General features: G+C 38.1%; 1 protein-coding gene across 1 annotated transcript in view; it reads right to left on the bottom strand.

Moving 5' to 3' along the window:
• Window positions 1-21,768, bottom strand: part of MYO3A (myosin IIIA) — a 121,633-nt gene that overhangs the window by 35,976 nt on the left and 63,889 nt on the right. The window contains exons 10-19 of the mRNA XM_054816423.1: window positions 21,157-21,256; window positions 18,726-18,842; window positions 17,496-17,600; window positions 17,330-17,413; window positions 16,358-16,560; window positions 14,050-14,148; window positions 13,812-13,926; window positions 10,352-10,478; window positions 9,144-9,354; window positions 6,865-7,012 (exon numbers count right to left, since the gene is read on the bottom strand). Coding sequence (XP_054672398.1) covers window positions 6,865-7,012; window positions 9,144-9,354; window positions 10,352-10,478; window positions 13,812-13,926; window positions 14,050-14,148; window positions 16,358-16,560; window positions 17,330-17,413; window positions 17,496-17,600; window positions 18,726-18,842; window positions 21,157-21,256 — 1,309 coding nt within the window. The remainder of the gene's footprint in view (window positions 1-6,864; window positions 7,013-9,143; window positions 9,355-10,351; window positions 10,479-13,811; window positions 13,927-14,049; window positions 14,149-16,357; window positions 16,561-17,329; window positions 17,414-17,495; window positions 17,601-18,725; window positions 18,843-21,156; window positions 21,257-21,768) is intronic.

Genomic DNA, 21,768 nt, shown 5'->3' with positions numbered 1-21,768 from the left:
TCTAATAATTAAAGAATGATGTACATACTTTCTAAAAATTAATTAATCATCTCAGGTTGGCCTCTACAACATTTTCGCTCCTTTTAAGGAAGTAAGGAAAGGTATTCAGCAAGATTAAAGGTATTCAGCAAGATTAAAATCAACAGAAAAGCTGGTGGGGTTTTTTGTGATTTTTTTTTTCTCCTGAAGACTGCAAATACCTTTGGATTTTATCTTGAAAATAATTTAAATTATAGTGGAAAAATACAAGAATGACTTCCTTTAATCTTTCAGCAAGGCAGAGGACAGCCGCAGATTTACCAAGAGAAGGATGCTCTAGGGACTGCCACCCTTCCATTATTTTCACCTGCATTGTGTAATGCAGTAGCAGTTGCCCACTGCACAGTGCTCCCATATACACCAGGGCTGCCTTCAGTCCTGTGCAGGCTACAGCATGAAACACATAATTAAGCCTCTTGATCTACTTTAAAAATCATCCCTCTTCCAAAGGATAGGACTTTATAAAGTGTTGTATTAATGTATGGCGTTATCACCACAGTTGCGCTCTCCTGCATTCATTGTGAGAAGAGTGTCAGAAACATGAATGATGGCTAATATTAATGAGTTCAAAGACCTCTAACCCTGAAAGACCTCTCCTTATGTGCCATTCACTTGAGTCTGAATGAGTGAAGAAGACAATATATTGAATGTTTCAAAAAGGAGTTAACTACCATATACAACAGAAAAGCACATGTTATTAGACTTCATACCTATTAATCTCTAAGCCAGAAAGAAACAGCAAAATTAATAAAATCAATAATACTGTCCTGGAAATACAGACCCAAATAAATAAATCTGCTGATCCATTTGAAAGAGAATACAGAATATATACCTATACCGTTCCAGTATCCAGACTAATCTAATTTCCCAGGACACTCCTCACTCATAACTGATAGGTTATTGCTCAGTTTATATGCCCGTACAAGGGTGTAAGCAGTAAGAAACTCTCCTACAGCCCCATGAGGGCTCCTCATCTCAGACACATAACATTAACTTCATTCATGTCTCCCCTGGAGCAGTGGACAGGTGGAGTTTTGTGTTTTATTTTAATCAATGACCTGAGTAGCGGGACAAGATAGAAGAGTAATAAATGTATCACTGATACAGGCAAGAAATTATATACCTGTAGGAGCTAGAGGCAGGAAGGGAATGAGTCCTTGTTATCTCCCAAAGATAACACCGGAGTAGGGGCAGCTCAACTGAGCGACATGCAGATGTTATGTTCATGAAACCAGCTGTTGCTGCTTAGGATTATCAAGAGTACGCTCATCAAGAGGGAAAAAAGAGAATTCTTAGAATGAATCTATCAGAGAAGAGTGTTTCTGTGACACTCGGACATCCTCAAACAAGTTCTCAAAGACAACCTATCTAATGATTAACTTTTTCCAATTTCAAATGCTTGTGAGAGAGGCTGGCTTAGAGAGCTGATAGGAGAGTTCTCCTTGAAACTGAACGGAGGTCTGCAATAGCTGCATTACTACACCGTAACAACAACATCTGCTCCCCTCCCTGCCCGGCCAGTGCGCGGGGCCTGACCTCCAAGCCTGCAGCGTATGTGACTATTCTGTCTTTTGTGTCTGCACCGTGACAACCGAATGAGTGTCAGCGCTGACGGTTTCGGTAATGCTGCCGTCTGCCCAGTAGGATATGGAAGGAGTTCACTCCATCACTTCCCATGGGCTCCTGGAGGATGGCTGATAACCAAGTCTGCCAGGCACCAGTGTGACAGATGGCTCAGAAATAAGATACCGTATTACATTTTCTTATGCAACACTGGTCTTCAACCATATTATTAGGATACAAGCAGCAAGGATAAAAGCCTTAATGATGCACATCATAAAACTGTAATGAAATAGATCTTATTTGAATTAATAAGCTGAATCAGCTATAGGATTCTGTAATCTCCCATGATGGTTTATGACAAGAAAGCTCCTAAAAATAGCAGCTGCTCATTGAAATTCTAAAGCATAATCCACGAGAAAGTATTCCTATGGATGAGATGTCAAAAGGAAAGACTGAGTTACACTAATACTCGGGCTCCTATCTCATCTTGGTATTGCATGGTATCTTTTCTATGATCAAAACTAGATAATATTAGCTTGTGCAACCTGGCTTCACTTAATAACAAAATAATTTTTTAATGCGTTAGGAAATGGTCTTCATGTTTAATAAAAAAAGGTAATGGCATTTTGCTGAGAACGTGGTATGATGATGCTTTGGTTTAAATGGAAACACCAGAGACTTACTTAGAATGAATTTCCAGCTTAAAGCAGAAGATTAAATTGTCATATGAATGTAAAATAAACATTTCATATATTTAATGCAAAAAGTAGCATCCTTCCAACTATACAGTAAACTTGCAACTTTGCAAAATATTTTAGGTATTTGACATTACACCTTTTACTTTTTATGGAAGAATCACAAATGAGAAAGAAAAGGGAAGGTTGTCTTGCTGTCCAATGTTACCTGCAGATCATGGAGCTGACAGAGAATTAACTTACATCAGTACCTTACATGTAAGAGAAACAGCTTGAAGGACAGGACTGAAGGTGCAAAAGTTGTGCTTTGTTTAATATTAACCTAACAAGAGCTTGTACCAGCATTCATTCCACTTAACTAACGCATAAAAGAAGTGACTAAGTTGAGAGTCCACATTTCCACCCAGTCAGTGGAGACAGAGATGTATTTATTTGTCTCCATCGACTACTGGGATTCTAAACTAGCTTTAGATTAACGATACTCCCCACTTCAGTCTTGCTGTTAAATTAGGGAAAGAAGGTGTCATTCAGGCCTAAAAGCCTTTATTCTTAAATGCAAACATTAAGGCAACAAAAAATAATAAAAAATAATAAATTCCCTTAATTTTGACTTGAGTTCTCCACATTGGCAGGCAGACACTGCTCTAACAGACACCCTGTGTGATAGTACCATTGTTCCTTCCTACTATTCCTATCACTTCTGAGGCCATATTTTTGTTGGGCACACTTCCAAGGAAACCAAAACTGAACACCTTTCAGATTCAGATACAGAAAAGAAACCACTGACAATGCTAAAAACATGTCACCTGCAACACTGAAAGTACAATTTAGCCATATGACTTCACTTACTATTTCGTTTCATTGCTCAAGTTGCCAGAAATGATTCACCTTCCCTAGTTCTGTAGTCACTACTTATTAGGTTGACATGGGTTAATGGAGAACTGGACTATAATCAACTGATTTAGGCCTTGACTTCCCACTAGATATGTCAAATTTCATCTAATTGCATGTGGTATGGAATTGAACTGGGCAAAACAGGGAAAGAAATTAAGAAATAATGTACCTGTGAGTTTTACTTCTCTTGGGAGAAGTATGAATGAAATTAAATTCCCCAGTCATCTTTGGTTAAGTCTACTGGGTGCAATGCAGTGTCGTGTTAGAGATTTCTGAGACAGCACAGAGCAATCCGACACATCTGTCTGGCATTGCACAGGGCTGTGGAGAGATACTAGGCTGGGTCCCCAGCAACAGGATAGCTCCATCAGCATGGCAGTCAGCTTGGGCTAATGAAAAGCCAATGCAAAGGTCTCAGTGACTGTTGGCATCAGCCTTCTAAACATAACTCCTGTCTTTTAGTATTGAAGACACAAACCCTTACATGTGTGTGAAGTCAGGCAGACGCATCAGCGAAGGGCCGGGCTCATCCTACTGTTTGGCTTTTACCTAAGTGATACTTTGTATCATTAACGAGAACAATGATCTGCTGAACTTTTAATTTCAGTCATACCATTTTGAAAATATTTCCTTTTTTTCCATGTATAGAAAATTTAGGAATTATATTTTATATTTTCCTGCAAATGGTTTTCTCTTATATGTCTGCAGGGAAGGCTTGTATTTACAATTAAAGTACATTACTGGTGCTAACACAGGAGAGTCCTTATAGTGAACAGAAAAGATTCTGAAGCCACCTGCTTTCTTGAAGACTGTTCTTGTGATGTAAAACTGGAGCAACCATGTAACAGAGAAGTGAAAAGTGATGTCTTATAATGACAATGAATCATACTGCAAATCATCCTGTGCCATTGGGCTGTAATGCAGAATAAAGCATTTGTCATTTCCTGGTTCTGAAAGCAGGGGGATTTACACCCACACTTGCACAAACTTAATCCATATAGCTCATTCTGCACTGCCGTAGTAATATCTTTGGAGACTACTACAAGATAATATAATGAAGCTTGATATAATCTAGTGTAGTGGTGTCACATAAATTAAAGCAGGCATCTTACTCGGTCAGTATTACAGGCAGGATGTGAACATTCATAATAGGAATATTATCACTGGTATAAATGAAATATTAATGGAAATGTGCGTATAAGCACCAGAAGAAAGAGTCTTAGAAGAATGGCCTGTGATTTGAATGAAGAACATTTGTTCACAGCAATAAAATTGAGGAAAGTGTTGTTTACATCAAGACCAGAAGGCCTGCACTCTCATAAAAACAGTGCAGACAGCTAGCGAGTGGAACACCCTCTAAATCTGACAACAGGAGGATGACTGCAAGGTTACAGCACATCACATATGCCTTTCCTTTTCCCACCAAGGAAACAGACTGTAGGCACAAGGATGTATATATTCCAAACAAGCAAAACCAGATACTGACCTTGCCTAAAGATTACAGAGGCTGAAATAAGTAAGGTTCTGAGGCAAAGAACCGCCTCGTAACAACTGCTGATTGCTAAAAGGTGTAAGAGATCTGTCCAAAAACTATTTCAGCAAGAAGAACCCAAGAGACATGATGAAGACTTGCTAGTTGGTGCCCCTTATTCTCTGTGTCGCTCACAAACGATCCTGGCCAGACCACTTGAACACACACATCTTGATGCTCTCTGTGTGGGTGTGAGTCAATGAAATCTATGAGAGAACGAGTGGGAGTGGGTAAAGTCAGCATACTTAGAGATTCTGTAAATAAAGATCACCTTCCCATTCCGTAAGGTCTGTAATTGTCCTACTAATTTCCTACAAGGAGAAATGAGTAAACTGTATGTTCTCAAAATCAGAGGTTCATTTTCCCTCTTATCTCCTCAGCAGGAAAATAACCACCCTGATCTCTCTGCAGTGGGGTGTGTGCAGGGGAAGAAAATGTTCCTACTACACGGTGACACCACAAATCTCTGCATTAATATACTTCTGGCCCAAATGTTCTGTATTAGGATATCTAGAAACAAGTAAAGGCAGATTACACTGAACAGGACCCAAGTCTAATTAAAGAAGAGAAGGAATATTAAGACAATATTTGGGCATACAGGGATAGGGTTAGGAAAGCCAAGGCACGTCCATCAGCAGCAAAAAGGCAATTAGGGAAAATGTGGTCCTGCTGCTAAACAGGTGTGGGTGACATGGAAAAGGCTGAGATACTCAATGCCGCCTTTGCCTTGGTCTTCACTGATAATCCCAGGTCCCTGAGATGAGAGGGAAATCCTGGAGCAAGGAAAGCTTCCCCTTGGTGGGGGAGGATCAGGTTAGGGAACATTTGAGCAAAGTGGATGTATGCAAGTCCATGGGACCTGGTCAGTGCCTGGATTTAACAGGAACAAATAACAGTGCCGCAGTCTGTGCTGTTTCCATCTTCCAGCTGTCAGAAACAGCAGTAGCCAAGTGCTCTTTTTGTGTGAATTTATGCACTTTGGAAAGAAGATGCCTAAGCAATTATAGTAGTTCAGGCTAATTTCTCTCTGACTTTTAGATGGTATTAAAGACAAGGAAATACTTGTGACTGAAAACCTCCCACATAAATCTATAAAAACAACTACAAGGTCTAAGACTGAAAGACAGCATTTCCTGAAATAATTGGAAACAGGCTAAAACATTGAGCCATATAAAAAAAATTTCCATTGTACGCATAGACATATACACCTGTAGACTGACACATGCATGTACAGACCTCCATATGTAGACACATTCCAAATTTGTATATGACTCACCCTTAAAACAAGCAGTGGTTAAAACTGACAAAATACTCTTTTTCTACTAATAATTAAAATCAGTATTCAGGAGGATTTTTGTCTATGTATCATAAAACCAAATAATTTCAATAAAACAGAGAAAGTATTATTTCACCTAAAATTTGAATGACTGTTCTGCTCATACAGAATTCTGGAATATTTCTATTTTCAGCAAGATTAATATTTTTCCCCCAGATGTGTTATTTCTTCAAATAACAATATTGAATAATGATTTAAAGATGGCTAATTTAATTCTCATGGCATTATTGACAAAGTTGAGATGATCTTTTTTGTGGTTTTTCACTCTCCACTTCAATTTCAGAAACTTTTATAATTACAATTTTATTCCTTTTCTCTGTTTTACATCAAATTATTTAGATTAAATTCATCATTATTTAGCTTAGATGATCTACTTCCTGAATAAGAACAAAATAATTGCAAGATTTTCAGTTTTTCATAATAGAATTTCAGTGTTCATTAAGCTTATTAGTAAGCTATTATGAATACTGCACTTTAAAAGTCATGTTACCACTCATTTATTTTTTATTGTAGAATCATACATTACATCACTCATGTTACTCCTCAAGAAAACAATATGCATTTGCATCAAACCGATTATCACTGTGTTGTGTTGCTTAGATACTGCAGATTTCAAGTTTAATGCATTTTATGTAGGCATTTTACTTGCAAATAGCAAGCACTGCTTCACATAATACATACTCAGAAAAAAATTGTTATAATTAGCAATTTACTACCTATTATGGAGAAGGAGCAGTGTAGTTTCTTGAGACCAAGTTTTATATGTTCAGCAATATTAAATCTTTACCAAAATATTTGACACATACCTGTTCCCAGGCAAAGACGTGTTGATTGAAGTAGAACTGAATTTGTTCATTGGCAATGTTGATACAGAGTTGTTCAAAAGAATTTTTTTTGAAATTCTCAAAGCCAAAGATATCAAGAATTCCAATGTTCAAACCATCGTCGTTTCCACTGCAAAGATTAAATAAACCTTCTATTGTATCTTTATTTTACAGTGACTAACTTCATTATTATTTCACAAAAGGAAATAATGGCCCCGATCTGTATGTCTGTTAAACAGGATAATTTTTGCTAAACCAGCTATGTCTTAAAATAACAATCAATTTTTGTTTGCAATACAATAAATGCACATAAATTCAAAGATGACTGTATTTGCAGACCAGATACACTGAATTATATAATGACGAAATCAATTGATAAGTGTATAAAGAACTTAAAATTTTATTTTTAAATTAATATTTGCTAGTTATTATTCTGTTGTATAAAACTGACTACAGTACAGGAACAACATGGAGTTCTTTTTATTTCTCTTGTAATAAAGCAGGCTTTACTCACCAGCATCCTGAATTTAAAGATTGGTGTCATTAAATGATTCCTTCATATTATTTATTCACAACAATTAAAACTGGTTATTTTAACATGAAAGTCAAAAGAATGAATGGCTAGACCTTTTATGCATCTAAATCACTACTTTATGTATTGGAGTGTGGTATGAATTTAAATTACCAATTAAGTTCCAGAGAAGTACTACTAGTAAAAACTTCAGTTTGCAATTTTAGCTGAGGCATTCTGAGAGATACGTGATCATTTCTGCAACTGAAAAAAAGTTCTATTATTTCTATTTATTTGCTGAAACAAAAAATTAAGAGGATATAATTTTATAACAAACTGTAGTTGACATTAGCATTTTTTCCTAGATAAATTAAAAAGAATAAACCACATTCTATCTATTAAACCCCTTTGAGGGGCAGGCTATCTGTAACCACCTTTCCCCCTCATAAAAACTGTAGGAAATCAGATCTGAAGAACAAGCCTCAAGATACTCATGAATAGTACTGGAACCTTTTTGAGAAGTCCATCTCAAAAATGGAAGCATTTCACTGTGGAGGGGATCAAAGGTATTTATTGATTTTGACCTGAATTTGGTGACTATTTTATCTGTCTGGAAATTACATTTTTTTGTGAGTAGACTGCTGAAATTTGGCTGCCTCATTCCTTCCCAGAGCTAATTACAAAAAAATAGCAATACAAATTATTTTACTACCGCAGAAACAAAGCAGACGTCAGGATTTTTTTTGTTTGTTTTGTTTGTGTTGTGAGGTTTGGTTTTTTTGGTTTTTTTAATAGAGAACTTTTGAGGTCAAACTTTCTCCCTCCTTACCAGCACAATAAGTATTCCATTTCAAAAGGGCTCTGTAACAGGCAGTGCTGCATGCACTTCATCCTATCACTTACTGATTAAAGTTCTGTTTATTGTTGCTCTGCTGTAACCAAATATTTGAAAGTTTAGACAAAATTTTGAATTGCAGCTTTGCCTTTCTCTGATGTTTGAAAAAAATCCCCCAACAAGTCCAGAAAATCCAGATTTGCAAACCAAAGCTATTGGTCATTGATATTCTGCTTATTACCAGCCATAGAGGGCCCTGACCTATAGGATCTACAATGTAAGCCACATCATTTCTTCTTTGATTAATTTGCAAAATGTGTTACATCCTCATTCCCAATACCTTTTTTGTCTGTGTGTTCAACATGTCACCCTGTAAAGGTGGAGTGGACATTAACCTCAGTCAGTGTGTTTGGAAATTACTCTCACGTACATATGAAACCACTTTCATAACAACAGCAACAGACTCAACAGCATGGGTGCAAGTAAGAGCAGAATTTGACCTATAGAATCATAGAACGGTTTGGGTTGGAAGGTACCTCAAAGATCATCTAGTTCCAATCCCCCTGCCATGGGCATGGACACCTCCCACTAGACCAGGCTGCCCAAAGCCTCATCAACATATAAATGTCAAGAGTGGACTCTGCATACCAGCAGAAATAGTATAAAGGAAAAGGTAGTTAGTCCGTAATTCACAAAGAGTTAAACAAGTAAAGGTCAAACAGCAAAACAAAAGACACCTGTGCTATCCATATCTACTGTATCTTCACTCCATCCTATGAATAGGGTAAAACTTCCTTTATTTAACATCATGGTGTTAAAAACAAAAAGGTAGCAGAGAAAATGTAGATGACAACATGAGTAGATGATATTATTCCCACAGAAAATCTCCCTTTATTCTGGAAAAGCTTCTTTTACCTTAAATGTTTGTCAGGTTTGAGTAAAGTGTTGATGCGATTAACTATCCAGCTAAAGAGGCGCCCGTACAGTGCTTTGGCCATGGCATCTCTGACATCAGTGGCTTTTTCCACAGTGTTGGGACGAATAATTGTTTCTCCTCGAGTCACTACACAGTGAGAGGTGAGGGCCTCTTGCAATTCATCTGCCTGAATACACAGCAAGGACGCACCTAGGAAGGAAGGTCACAGGCACAGCTCAGAGGCAGACTTTGGAAGGAAAAATATGCATTTTTGCAATCAAGGCTGCAAGTGCAACATATTATGAATAAGGGTCAAATCAGTCTTGAACTATGACTAATGAGGATGTTCACACCAAACAGCTGTTAGCATTTAATTTAGTCACCAGCCTTCCTAGCTTCCACTGCAGTCAATGAGTAAGTGATTCAAAGCAGAGGCCTTTAGGTTCTAAACTGCTTTATCAAGGAGGCTATTTCTCCAAACTGTCTACGGAGAAATGCTAGGGAATCTAGGTGACTATGTCAGGAGTATGTAAGTTGTGAGGTGTGAATATCCCTCTCAGTTATAATCCATCCATATAAGTCATTGCTGTCCTCCTTTTCCTCCAAAAAAAGGGTGCTTCTTTCCCAGTTGCACAATATTTTTCTATCTATGCAGGAAAATGTGTAAGAAGATAGCATGAAGACTTCATTATCTTCCCAGCTGTAATTACTGAGAAATAGTAGGAACTTCCTCGAGAATCTTTGCCCCCTTCCCTCCTCTGCCTCCCTGCAGCCTACAATGTAAGGTAATCCTTCCAAAGAATTAGTGAGCCATATTTCAACAGGCACATATGGGGAACAAGTAATGAGTATCTGGGAAAGAAACTGGGGAAAAAACTATTCAACGTGTTAATGAGGTTCTTCATCAAATGTTCAAATAACCTTAGAAAAATTCCAAAGATTTTCTTTTCAGGCATCTGCAGTATTAGTCATGTTTCCTGAATGCCAGTGAACTGGTTAGTCAAATAAGGTGCATAACACGGACAATTTTTTCTTTTTGCCTTTGAATTCAGGTGGGCTTGCAATTAATCTATCATCTTCAGCATTTCATTATTCTTGCAAAATTTCCATGTGAATACAGTTTTCATTGATAACTCTCTTGCAAGAAAATAAATTTGCTATCAAAACACTAAACAAAACCAATATGAAATCAAGAAAAAACACTCACAATTCTCAAGGGCTACTGGATTGGAAATGTTGCTCTTGTCAATCATATGTTCAGATACCACTGCAGAAAATTCAATGTTACCCACATTTAAAATGGCAGCCAGGACACTGTACACACTTCCAAGTTCCTGCAAAGTATATTAAAAGAGATGCAACACTTAATAGCCAGACGGATTTGTCACTTTCGTTTGTGCAATGGGCACGCATGTGTGCTGTTTCCTAAGCCTGGAACAATCACTGTCTCTCTCGTCTGCCACACACCCACGACTTTTAGGAATACTTTCCTTGGCACAGTCTTTCAAGTGTAAGACACCCAAAGAGGGCAAGACAAACTATAGCCTAATCTCTCTTCTATACTTGTCTACAGGACAGGATTGACATGGAGTAGGGGAAGCACAAAACAGTGGTGAGCGTAATCCTCTTAGAAGGCATTCAGAGGTTATTTATATCCACCCTTCACTGTGGCTGCAGGCATAACTGTGTCTGAAAAGGTAACAGCTAAAAAATCTGCATCTACGTTTCCTGGATCACGGAAATGAAGGTACTCCATATAATATGTCTGCAACAGCTCCCACCACCATCATCAGAAAAAGTTTCACTGGGAGAAGAATGAGACCTCACATCTCTGATTTGGCAAAGCGCTTTACCCTTCAAAATGTCACACAGGAACTGTGTACTCACCAAAGTACTTTGGTATGAACTTTACTTAAACATATTTAAATTTCAAATTATTTAGTAGGTTCTGAAGAGTATTCTGCCTTGAAAAAGGGCTAATACTAGTCTTGACAGTGAAGTGATATATACAGTACATGATTTTAAGTATGTATATATGACAAATAAATTAATATTTGCAAATAATGAAATAATACTTTCATTGCAGGTTTGACTTAGATTTGAACTTTGAATTTTCATCTGAACTGTGAACGTTTATTGGTATACTTGATCACCTCTGAGTATTTTCTACTCAGAAATGCTGAAGTGCTCCTGTAAAGCAGACTAGGTTTTAAGCTAGGAATCTGTGATATGATATATTCTGAGGCATGGAGTAATAGTGTATTTTATAAGTAGCAGTTTTATAAGTTTTATAGTAGTTTTATAAGAAGCAGTTTTGTAAATCTGATTGGTATTTTATGATGGACTTTTCATAATTGCAGAACATTCTATCCCTACTATTCAATAGTTTGCTGGTATCATGTCAGGCATCATTTACTCAGATAAAGTCCTTAATTGCTCTAGAACACTTGATCTTGTTTTCGACACTTCCAGAAGTTAATCTAGCAGTTAATAAATTAATTATTCTAGTGACAGCAAGACAAACTAGATAAACTCAATCTAAAAAATTATGCTCAGGATAATTGGTGTGCAGTTTACCTAGGTTTTAAGCAATCATTTTCATTTTAAGCTTAGGGACGCAGATGAAATGCAAAGAAATTGACAGCTTAACTTCTGCCACTACACTGTACAGTATATATAGCTGCTGACATTTTTGTGTCCTTTTCCAGTGTGTTTGAAATCTGGCTTGATCTGTCTCATACAGCATGATTATTGTTCACCTCAGGCAGTCCCTTCCTATTAATTTTGCCATGCAGCCTGGAATAAAACAGTGTGATTTTAAGACAAGGAGTACTGACAGTAGTCACTATTAAAGCTTGCTAGTCAGTTAAAAACAGATTTCAAAGAAATAAAGCCTTGTTTAGCTCTCCGTTTTAATTGGAGTGGAGAAGATATTTTGTCCAAGGTTTTCTGCTAATAAAACATGGAACATGGCTATATAGAACCTCCTCTGTGCACTGGGATGAATGTCAAAGCTTAAGGCTGCATTACTGAAAAGTGAACTTGGAACTCATTGTCTTACAGTGTCTTTTTCTCACTGAAAATAAATTGTCTCTGCACATGTATCTTCTATCAGAACCCCTGTGGGGGAAGAGGACTTCTCTGTTCCTTCAGTCTTGCAAACGCAGCCTCAGACAGACTAATTCACCCTGTGGAGAATGCAGGACAGGCTAACATGGATGGGGCTCACATGTAACCACAGTTACATTGCCTATGGTACTCAGCCTGCTCTGGAACTGCGGGGGTTCTACAGGTAGAGGATTCTTTACAGATTCAGCCTGCAGTGGTGTGCTGAGTTAATCAAGTGAAGATGCATGCTAGAACTACACGATGTGGCCAGTGACCTAGTTCTAACTGGATCTTCAATATGTAAGGAAGGTCGTCTCTTTTGGATGATCAGGATTATTGTTGGCATCCATCAAAGTGAACAAAAGAACTGGGAACAAAACCAGACTTGATGCTTTTCATGGTATAAATTAGGACTTATCAAGGTCTCCGGCGCTGTGACAAAACCGCTATCAGTGCTGAATTGTGCATATTCTTCCATGGTGCTTCTGGGAAGGTGAAAGTACAGGTGTGAAAGGATGTGTGATATTACAGGTGTGATATTACTGAGTGCAGTTGTGAATAAGCATGTAGAGGAGAAAGAGACTGTGAACTCTGCTCCTACTATGGCTTAATGCAAAATGAGTATGGAGGAACAGAATAGGTGAATAAATCTGTTCTGCTAGCTATTAAAATATTTACATTGAGGGAAGCCAGAAATATTCAACAGAAGTGAGTAGTTTTCCATGAAAAGCTCGCCATAACATGCAGTCAAAGAAATTAAAACATAGATCCATTCTGCAGCACCAGTGCTATATTTCACAGATACTGTATGGATCATACTCCTACTATTCTTTGTGATAAAGTCAGTCAGCAGTAAACTATGGCTGTGATGCATCACTTCTAAGAAGAGAGAACTAGGGTGCAGGATGGGGTTTCCCTCCCTTGCATCCTATTTTATAGATCCAGAGGCCTGGTTTTTATCGTAATTATACCAAAGACAGCCTGAAGAGAGGGGTTTAATGGCCAGCAGAGCAATGATATGAGATTATACAGAAAGAATGGGTTCAGTTAATGTTCAGTGATAAGATTCACTCCAAAGGGATGTAAAAACTTCATTCAGCTTTGCCCTGGAGTTGTGGAAATGTATTGAGTTCATCAAAACTCATATCAACTCAATGAATTTTTAGAACTCTCACCATGGACTTCATCTTAAAACAGAAATGAGGCTCATATTCAGAGGCTTAAAATTATAGGCTAATAAATAGTTACAACATCGTTTTCTATGCATTTAATTTGCAAAAGCCTTTTTTCCCAATTACTCAGCTGTGCTATGTTCACTGATTTCCAAGTCTTGTTGACTAATACCATTTTGTTAGTTTTTCAGTGCCTTGAAACCTTAAAAATTTAAATGTGATAATATAACAGTAAGTTGACCATGCAATATCCTAAAACATAAACACACTACAGCTAAAGGAAGAAAATAACAAAAAGAAGATTATTTGAATGCCTTATGTAAGTTTTTCCTGATTAAGACAGCCATTAAAGTTCACACACAAAAAAAAAGGGTTATCAGCACTCACCTCCAGTGTAAAACCTATGACTTTGAAGCACTGTTCAATTAATTCAAACTGAGACTTATAAAAGCTATTGTTCATGAAATCTTGGACTATTCTGAAATGGTCATTTTGCAGATATCTGAAAGAGTTGATGGATATGGAGTTAGAATGTAAATGAGGTGAAAATTCAACAACACTGCATTTCTTAGTAAAAATAATTTATGTAAAAATAAATAATTTATGTAAAAATAAACTGCATTACCTGGGAGGTCTATATTCTGGCAGTTTATAATGTGCCAGTTTTTTCTTTTCCGCCAGACCAGCATAAATATAATAAAAAATATGGAAATTTTTCTCTCCTCTGAAACAATAGAAACAACAAGCTGGTTTACTAATGCACCTATGTTGCATTTACTGATGACATACATGCTATTACTAAATGTTATTTTAATAACAGACAGGGCTCATGCAAACTGACAGAGGACTCTGAAAGAAGCTTTATTACGCAAGTTCCTGAGAAGAATGGCACCCTTTTGTGTGCCATTGTGAGTTTGTTCTGAAGCTGCCAGGGTGGCTGCTTGGTGCTACAAGCAGCTAAATGCTGCTCTGCCTTTGATGCAATTGGTCGATGCTGGGTGAGATCTTGGACGTTGCTCACCCACCTGCATTAAATGGGCTGCTTAACCTCCACTTTTTTAAAAAAACATCTTGTGACCATGGGAGAGCCGTGCACTCCTGATTCACTTAATCCAGTATGTTTGCAGTGTCCTTTAGCCCTGAACCAAGACAGCACATAAGCAGACATTCAGCAAAGGGCCTTATGACTTTACATGCTTTGCCTGAAAGTTAGGTGCCCAAACCCAGGACAGAAGGTTTATTTGCACATCCAAGCGTCCTGTGCACCTTATGAGGAAGAACTAGATCCTTAGGTGGTAATTTCCAACCACCACTGAACCCTGAGATGGCCAAGTCAATCACTATGAAATGGCAAAAAGGAATTGTGTTCAAACCCCTGGTTTCTGCATGAGCTGAGGCGTGTGTCTCAGGAGCACCATTACAGCCCTCTGTGAAATGGGCTCAGAGCCCAGCTCACTCCTCTCTGCATGGGGGTGCCTAGATCAGAGTTTGGTGCCAACTTAGTTTGCGTATTTTACTGTGGACAGTCAGTAGTAGAAAACAAGATCATTTCAAGGAGGGAAACCCGTAGGTTCAAAACCTTTTGGCTTGCAGTGGGTCTGGAACTTGGGTCTCCCATTTTCTGGGTAGTCAGTCGCTGGTTTTCTGCGAAAAGTCATTCCTAGCTCTCCATGTGAGTTTGGGAGTCATGTCCTCCCAGCAGCGCAGAACAGATTGTCCCTGCAATGCGGGTACCCAAATGCCAGTTCTCTGCCCTGGCGTGGCCGTATGGACCAGCCACACAGAGACCTCAGTGAAGAGGACAGCATGCTTGACAAAAACAGTTTCAGGCACCCTTGGAATTTCATGCCTCAAAATTTAACGTCCTACAGTGGCTCTTACGCTAAACAGTTAGGTGGTGTTTTCTTGTGAATGCAGACATCTAAACACTTACCTAAATAGCATCTGAGGCAGGTAAATGGTTTGATGACTTCCTGTCTCAGCATGTGGCTAAATATAAATACAAACTGACAGCCACAGAACAAACTCATGAAAAGTTATGAAAAAGGTGGTATTCTAAGGAAAAAGCTGATTTTATTCTGTAAAAGCAGTTTCTGTACTTATGTTCAACTGGGAAAAAAACCCCACCATTTAATAAAATTGCCTCTAACTTTAAATTGTTTATTGAAACACTCCAAGTGATACTTAGATGTTCTTCATGTCACAAATCTACAACAGGCAACAAGGTCATGCAGAACTACAGAAAGAGTAAAAATGAGTAAGAGATCAGCAAAGGGAAAAATTTAAGACAACATTCCTGATCTCAAACTCTGTTTTTGATGTTGTTATTATGGCAGAAATGGAGCTGCCAAAATACTTTTGATCTGGATGTTCTGTATATTAGGATAGAAAATACATGCCAATAATTTAAATTAATTGGAAATGCCATTTAATTTTTCTGTCATTTTATGTTATGAGAAACACACATGACAGAGATGGATCTGTTCCGCAATTGGTCCATAACCCTTTATAACCAAATCCTACTATGTGCTCCAAAATGGAAAATGAGCACTTTGCAAACAAACAAAAAAAAGCTACAATAATAGAGGAAATGTAGAGGAATTAAATTGAAGTGATATACTTAAAACAATACTTCAAACTTCCACAAAGAAATTTATAACTGAACTATTGGAAAGTTTTCTGATACACTTTATATATCACATATGCATTTTTATGAGATTTGTTTAAATAACCCAGGAGGCAATGAAAAAAACCCAAGCAAAACAGGAGTAGTTTTCAGCTAGCTTACAGATTTATAAACTATTCATATATCATTTATAAGAAAAAAATCCCAGTACCTTATTCATCTTCATGTTTTGATCCAAGATATTTTCCCGCATTGTAGGCCTACTCTGTAACCCCCAAATCAGGTCAAATATAATTTTTATACTTACACTGCCTGGTGGACAACTCTGGATTTTTCAAGGAGATACTCTGAAATCTGAGCTCCTACTACAGTGCCACCACAAGTGAATTTCATTTCCAAATATTTTCCAAATCTGCTGGAGTTATCATTGATGATAGTGCCTGCATTCCCAAATGCTTCTACGAGGTTATTCACCTGGAGGATCTTCTCCTGTAGAGTCCTGTTATTAGCCTGGATATGAAAAAGATATTGCTTGAAATTATCAGTAATCATTCAAATACATTCACTCTTAAGTGTTTCTTTCCTTTTCTAGTTGGTATTGTGAAGTGTGACATCACCAGGGCAGCCATTCCCATAGGAATCATATGGAAAGAAAGGCATATATATATCATGGAAGCTGTCAGAATATAGCAATCTGCAGCACTAATGGCTGGCTGGAAGAGATAACAAACATAATGATAATGACAACACCAGAACTAATCAATTTCTGTGGTCTGAGATGGTCGGCCTGCTTTCAGAATCCTTGTTAGCATCCGCTTAGCGCTGCGCTGCACCATACCAATAGATCAGTTTGCTTGCGTCTCACCTGGGACATGCAAAAATGGCATTGTATTTAGGCAATTATGGTGGTCACTTCCCAGAATGACCATGTCCCACTGACAGCAACCTGGCTGTGGAAGAAGGGGAAAAGCTAGAAGAGGATTTCATTTAGTACAGTTTGGGTGGTTTGAAGACACTCAGTTAAACAAGGGACAGACTAAGTCACAGCCCTCACTGCAGTGGCTTCTTCCTTGTGGAATCCCCACAATATTTGCAAGTGACCCTAGTTCAGGAGGGAGAAAAGGGTAGCTTCATCAGCATCATGTTCCAATCCAACCTTACAGACGTTCTTTGGAAAATGTCTGACAGTCTTGCCCCCCTACCAATGCCCTGTCCATAGGTTTGGTCAATTAGGCCTAAGACAGTGAAGCCCTGCAGAGACATCCCCTCTGAAACGTACCTTGCCCAGGACAGTGAGCTGCTGAACCAGAAGATGGGCACTTTGCGTCTTGCCAGCTCCACTTTCTCCAGAAATAACGATACACTGCAGAGAACAAGAGCACGACTGAGCTCGTTACATCTCTCTCAGCCTAGCAAAGGATACAGTTAAGACACTTCATCTTTACCTGATCAGAGTTGTATGTCACCATGGACTGATAACCTATGTCAGCAACAGCAAAAATATGAGGAGGGTTGGCAGTCCGTTTGGCTCCAATATACAGTTTAGAATGCTAAGTGTAAGAAAAATGAAAACATTATCAGTGTCCCTTCACAACTTTTTTTTTGCACTATCAGAGTTTAGTTTTATTTTCAGATTAGGGTACAGCATGCTGAGGTTACCAGCAGTGATGTTTTCTGAGTGAGCTGTTACTGCACTCACTACACCGTGAATCTGTATGTTCTTAGTACAATAAGAACTGTTAAAAAAGATGAAGGACAATTTTGTGTGATGTCAGTCCTGAAACTCAAATTATTAGAAGAAAATTTAATGTTGCCACACATAAAGGACCAAATTATAATTTCATTCTATTTGTACTTCACATCCTCTTATGATTTCTGCAGGATATCGATGTAAAAAATTAAGATCTTTTCTGTACCTGCAGTAACTTATAATTAATAATGGCAAATTATTGTATGACCATTCATATCTGTACCCTTTTGTATAGCAGGGAGACAAATTCATAAAAGTTAAAATTTTACTGGGTTGCTTTCTGAACTGTCTGATCAATTAAATAGCTATGGCTTCCCCAGCTCTCTTGGGAGGAAATGACGCCGGCTCCCACCTCCAGCCATTTGCCTCTGTACTGAAGTTCTCCGTGGGAAGTGTACAAGAAGGAATGCTCCCACCCACAAAGAGGGGTAAGATTCACCTGAATAAATGCATTTATCTGTACAGATACAACTTCTGAACTAGCTGCCATGAGCAGCTAGTTTCTTTACACTAGGTGGGGTTTTAGTCAACAAATTTCATGAAATTCAGCACAATTTATCTCATCCTTGAATGAATGTTGAAAGTTGCTAGAACAATGACCTCGAAAATCCTATTTTTATCCATTGATTAAAATGAGTGACTTGGTCAGATATAGCTATCTGCACTTTAGACATGATCTATACTATAGACATAAAGGTATTGGAGATCAAATTTTTTGGAGTTTCTCATTTCTGTGCTGAAATTCAGTACAAGATAAGGATGTGTGTCAACATGCACTTGAAGGGACAATTATATCAGTAATTCTGTTTTTCAGAGTAAACTGAAGTAAATCTCAAGAATGGTTTTACTTTATACTTAACATGAATATTCATATTTCAGTGGAAATCACCACTAGTTGAAAAAGATCACAGCTAGGTTTTCACACCTGTGAAGAATAAATGTCTATGTTCCGAAATGGATTGACAGCGATGAGAATGTCCCCAACGTATGTGTAGATTTGATCCTTGGCATAACCCTTCTGCAACTGTTCTGTTACTGTATTCTGATGGAGAGAGAATAGGAACATTGAATCACAGGGGGAAAAAAGAATATTAGGAAAATGTGTAAAATATTTATATGGTTACCATGAGTGAGGAGCAGAGAGAGGGAAGGTACTAATGGTCAGGAATACAACTGATTTTGATCAAAAGTGAGTAATACTTTCAAACACACTAGCATTCATAATTTCCTGTGTCCAAACTCAGTTTGAACAGCATATACTTACAGATCCCCAAATGGCTGTAGAAAAATGAGTTAATAAGTACTGCTATAATGCAATTAATCAAAGGTTTCCATGAGACAGTCCTGCCTTAATTTCTAACATTACAGCTTCATGTAACCCATTAAGCAAGAGCCATATGCTTTGAATTCATAACTGCCATTACAGCTGCTCTTGCATTACTCTCAGTTACGATAAGACACAGATGTTCAACTGTTTGGATCCTATTAATGTCAACAATCAGGCATCTTTCTATATGAACAACCAGTCTCTGCTGTGATTGTACTTTGCTGCTGCAGAGCCAGTTCTCCCTGAACCAAGAAAAAAGAAGGGCCCAGTAGTGGCATACCCAATTTCTTGACATAATTTCCCTCAGCTTCTTCTGCGTAAAGAGCTGGGTATGTAAAGTGCCTGGTTAGGTTTCCAATCAAACCAGGACATAGAGCTGGATGAAGAAATTCAAACCAGCCTTGAGACTATTCTGAGGTACACGTGAAAATATTTAGACCCTATTCCCACTGGAACAGAACGATGAGCAGCAGAGGACTACAGAAGGAATTGCTTTCCCTCCACATCCATCTGTTCACAGTGTTGTACGCTGTGTTCTGGTTAATGCACTTAAAACTTGAATTCTCAACAGCTGAAGAGGTTACATTTCCTTCACAGGAAAACATAAGGAGAAAACCTTGATTTTCCATTGCCTTGATAAACTCTTCCCTTCTTGGTTTTGAAAGCTATCTTGCTTTTGGCCATAACCAGATTCACATTAAAAGAATTTTTGAGGGGAATTTCTGCCCTTTTTGAAATTATTTCTTGCACTGATAGAAGGTCTCCTGTTTTGCTCTTCTGATGGGACTATCTAAACTGGAAGAAAAATCAGAATGGAGGAAAGGAGACAGTTCTGAGAAGCTGCCATTCATATGTGAAAGAGGTTTTAAACTGAATTGGATTTAGTGAAATATCACATAGTCAAATGATGCCTTTAGGTGGAGGCTTCCTGAGGACTTTCTTGAGAATGGTCCGCCTCTGAGGAGATGGGATATACTTGGGCTTGTCTGCTTTTTTTGTGTCTTCTCTTTAGCTCAGATTGTTTATATGCTTCATGGCAAAAGATAAAACCCAGTTTTGCTAGCATATGGCTATTCCCAATACAAAAAAAAATGCTTAAATCTGAATTTTGGGCAGTAGATGAAGTTAGGATTAGCTCAATTAGTATCAACTAAACATTAAGTTACTATAACCAAGCTCTTGGATGATGGAAGATGTTCTGCGGCATGATAGCATTGTGTAGTTCATAAGCTCAAAAGCCACATTTAGTATTCTGGACTGACGAAGACACAATATACCAGAGAAGTTTTACAGTTAACAGAATGTGAATTATAGTCTATGCACAGCCTGGCAGAAGAAGAAGAATGACAGTTTGTTTACAGCCATTGATGGCCTCTAAGACCTGCAGATAATGTGCTGTGGCCTCATTCTTCTTCCTGGTTTTGAAGCTTAAAGCATAAACACAACAGACTTCCCCACTCCCTTATGCATCTTCCCCTGCTCCTAGTGGACTCATTTTCAAACTTTAACAAACCAGTGAGATTTGTATCAGTAATTTTGTCAAAAGTTCACCAGAACAGGCCAGAGCCTCAGCTGACATAAATTGATCTCAATGCATCTCCACACCAAAGTCAGTCAGTGAGAACCCAGTCTAGGAGAGTATGGTAAGCTACTTTAAGACAACTCTAGATGTCCAAGCAACAGTGGAGAAGGTGCTTGTTCTTGGACCTGAACCAATTTCAGGTCATCATTGCACACCACACATTTAGCTGTAATAAAATCCAGCAATATAAATCCTGTTAAGCAAACGGTGCTACAAAACTGCTCGGCTAAGGCTGTAACTGCAGAGGGTGTTTTAGCTCTGAGCTGTAACCATTCCTGATACAGCAAATATCATCTAAAATATTTGGCATAAACTGGTAAAATGCCATTGTACACTTACACAATTGAAATGCGACAATATAGTTGAATTTGAAAATCAACAGCACACCATTGTGTTTTAATATGTGATTAACCCTCTTCAGGAGAACATGAAAAAGGAGGTTCTTACCTCATCCAGTACCTCCAAGGTTGCTAAATCATCTACCTCTTCCTGGTTTGAAACTGGTGACTTACTGTAGTTCCCCTTCTTTGTATGAATACGTTCAAATCTAGAAAAGACAGACATGCAGTTTCCTGATGTAAGGAAACACAGAGCAGATCTTGTATCTCTGACCATCTTGAAAGAATTCAGCAAAAACATTCCAGCTTTCCATTTTTCTCAATTCAAACACACAAATGTTTGAATAACAGGACAGGATAAAACTTCTTAGTGCAGCACACCTCTACTTGACAATTCAAAATCTATAGCTTGATCCCACAACTGATACCATGAAGAACTTTTTCACTGCACATATCCTTGCTTGATCACACCCCTACATCAGCTGCAAGACTGGAGCTATGCCGTATGGGATAAAAAAGAATATATTTATAAAGCATGAAACAGTCAAACTCTGGCACATATCTGCAAAAAAAAAAATGACCCAGATAAAAATTATGGATAGGACAAAACCTATGTATACGTGTGTGATGAAATAGTATGGCAAGGATGATGGAGACAAAGCATTCAGGATGGAAACATCTCTAGCTTAGCAACTACAATGTTCTAAGGCCTGGCTGAGGT

The sequence above is a fragment of the Grus americana genome, chromosome 2 (genome assembly GCF_028858705.1).
Source record: "Grus americana isolate bGruAme1 chromosome 2, bGruAme1.mat, whole genome shotgun sequence".
NCBI classification, from domain to species: domain Eukaryota; kingdom Metazoa; phylum Chordata; class Aves; order Gruiformes; family Gruidae; genus Grus; species Grus americana.
Note: the sequence above shows the minus strand (reverse complement) of the source record. Positions and strands in the feature narration are given on the sequence as shown.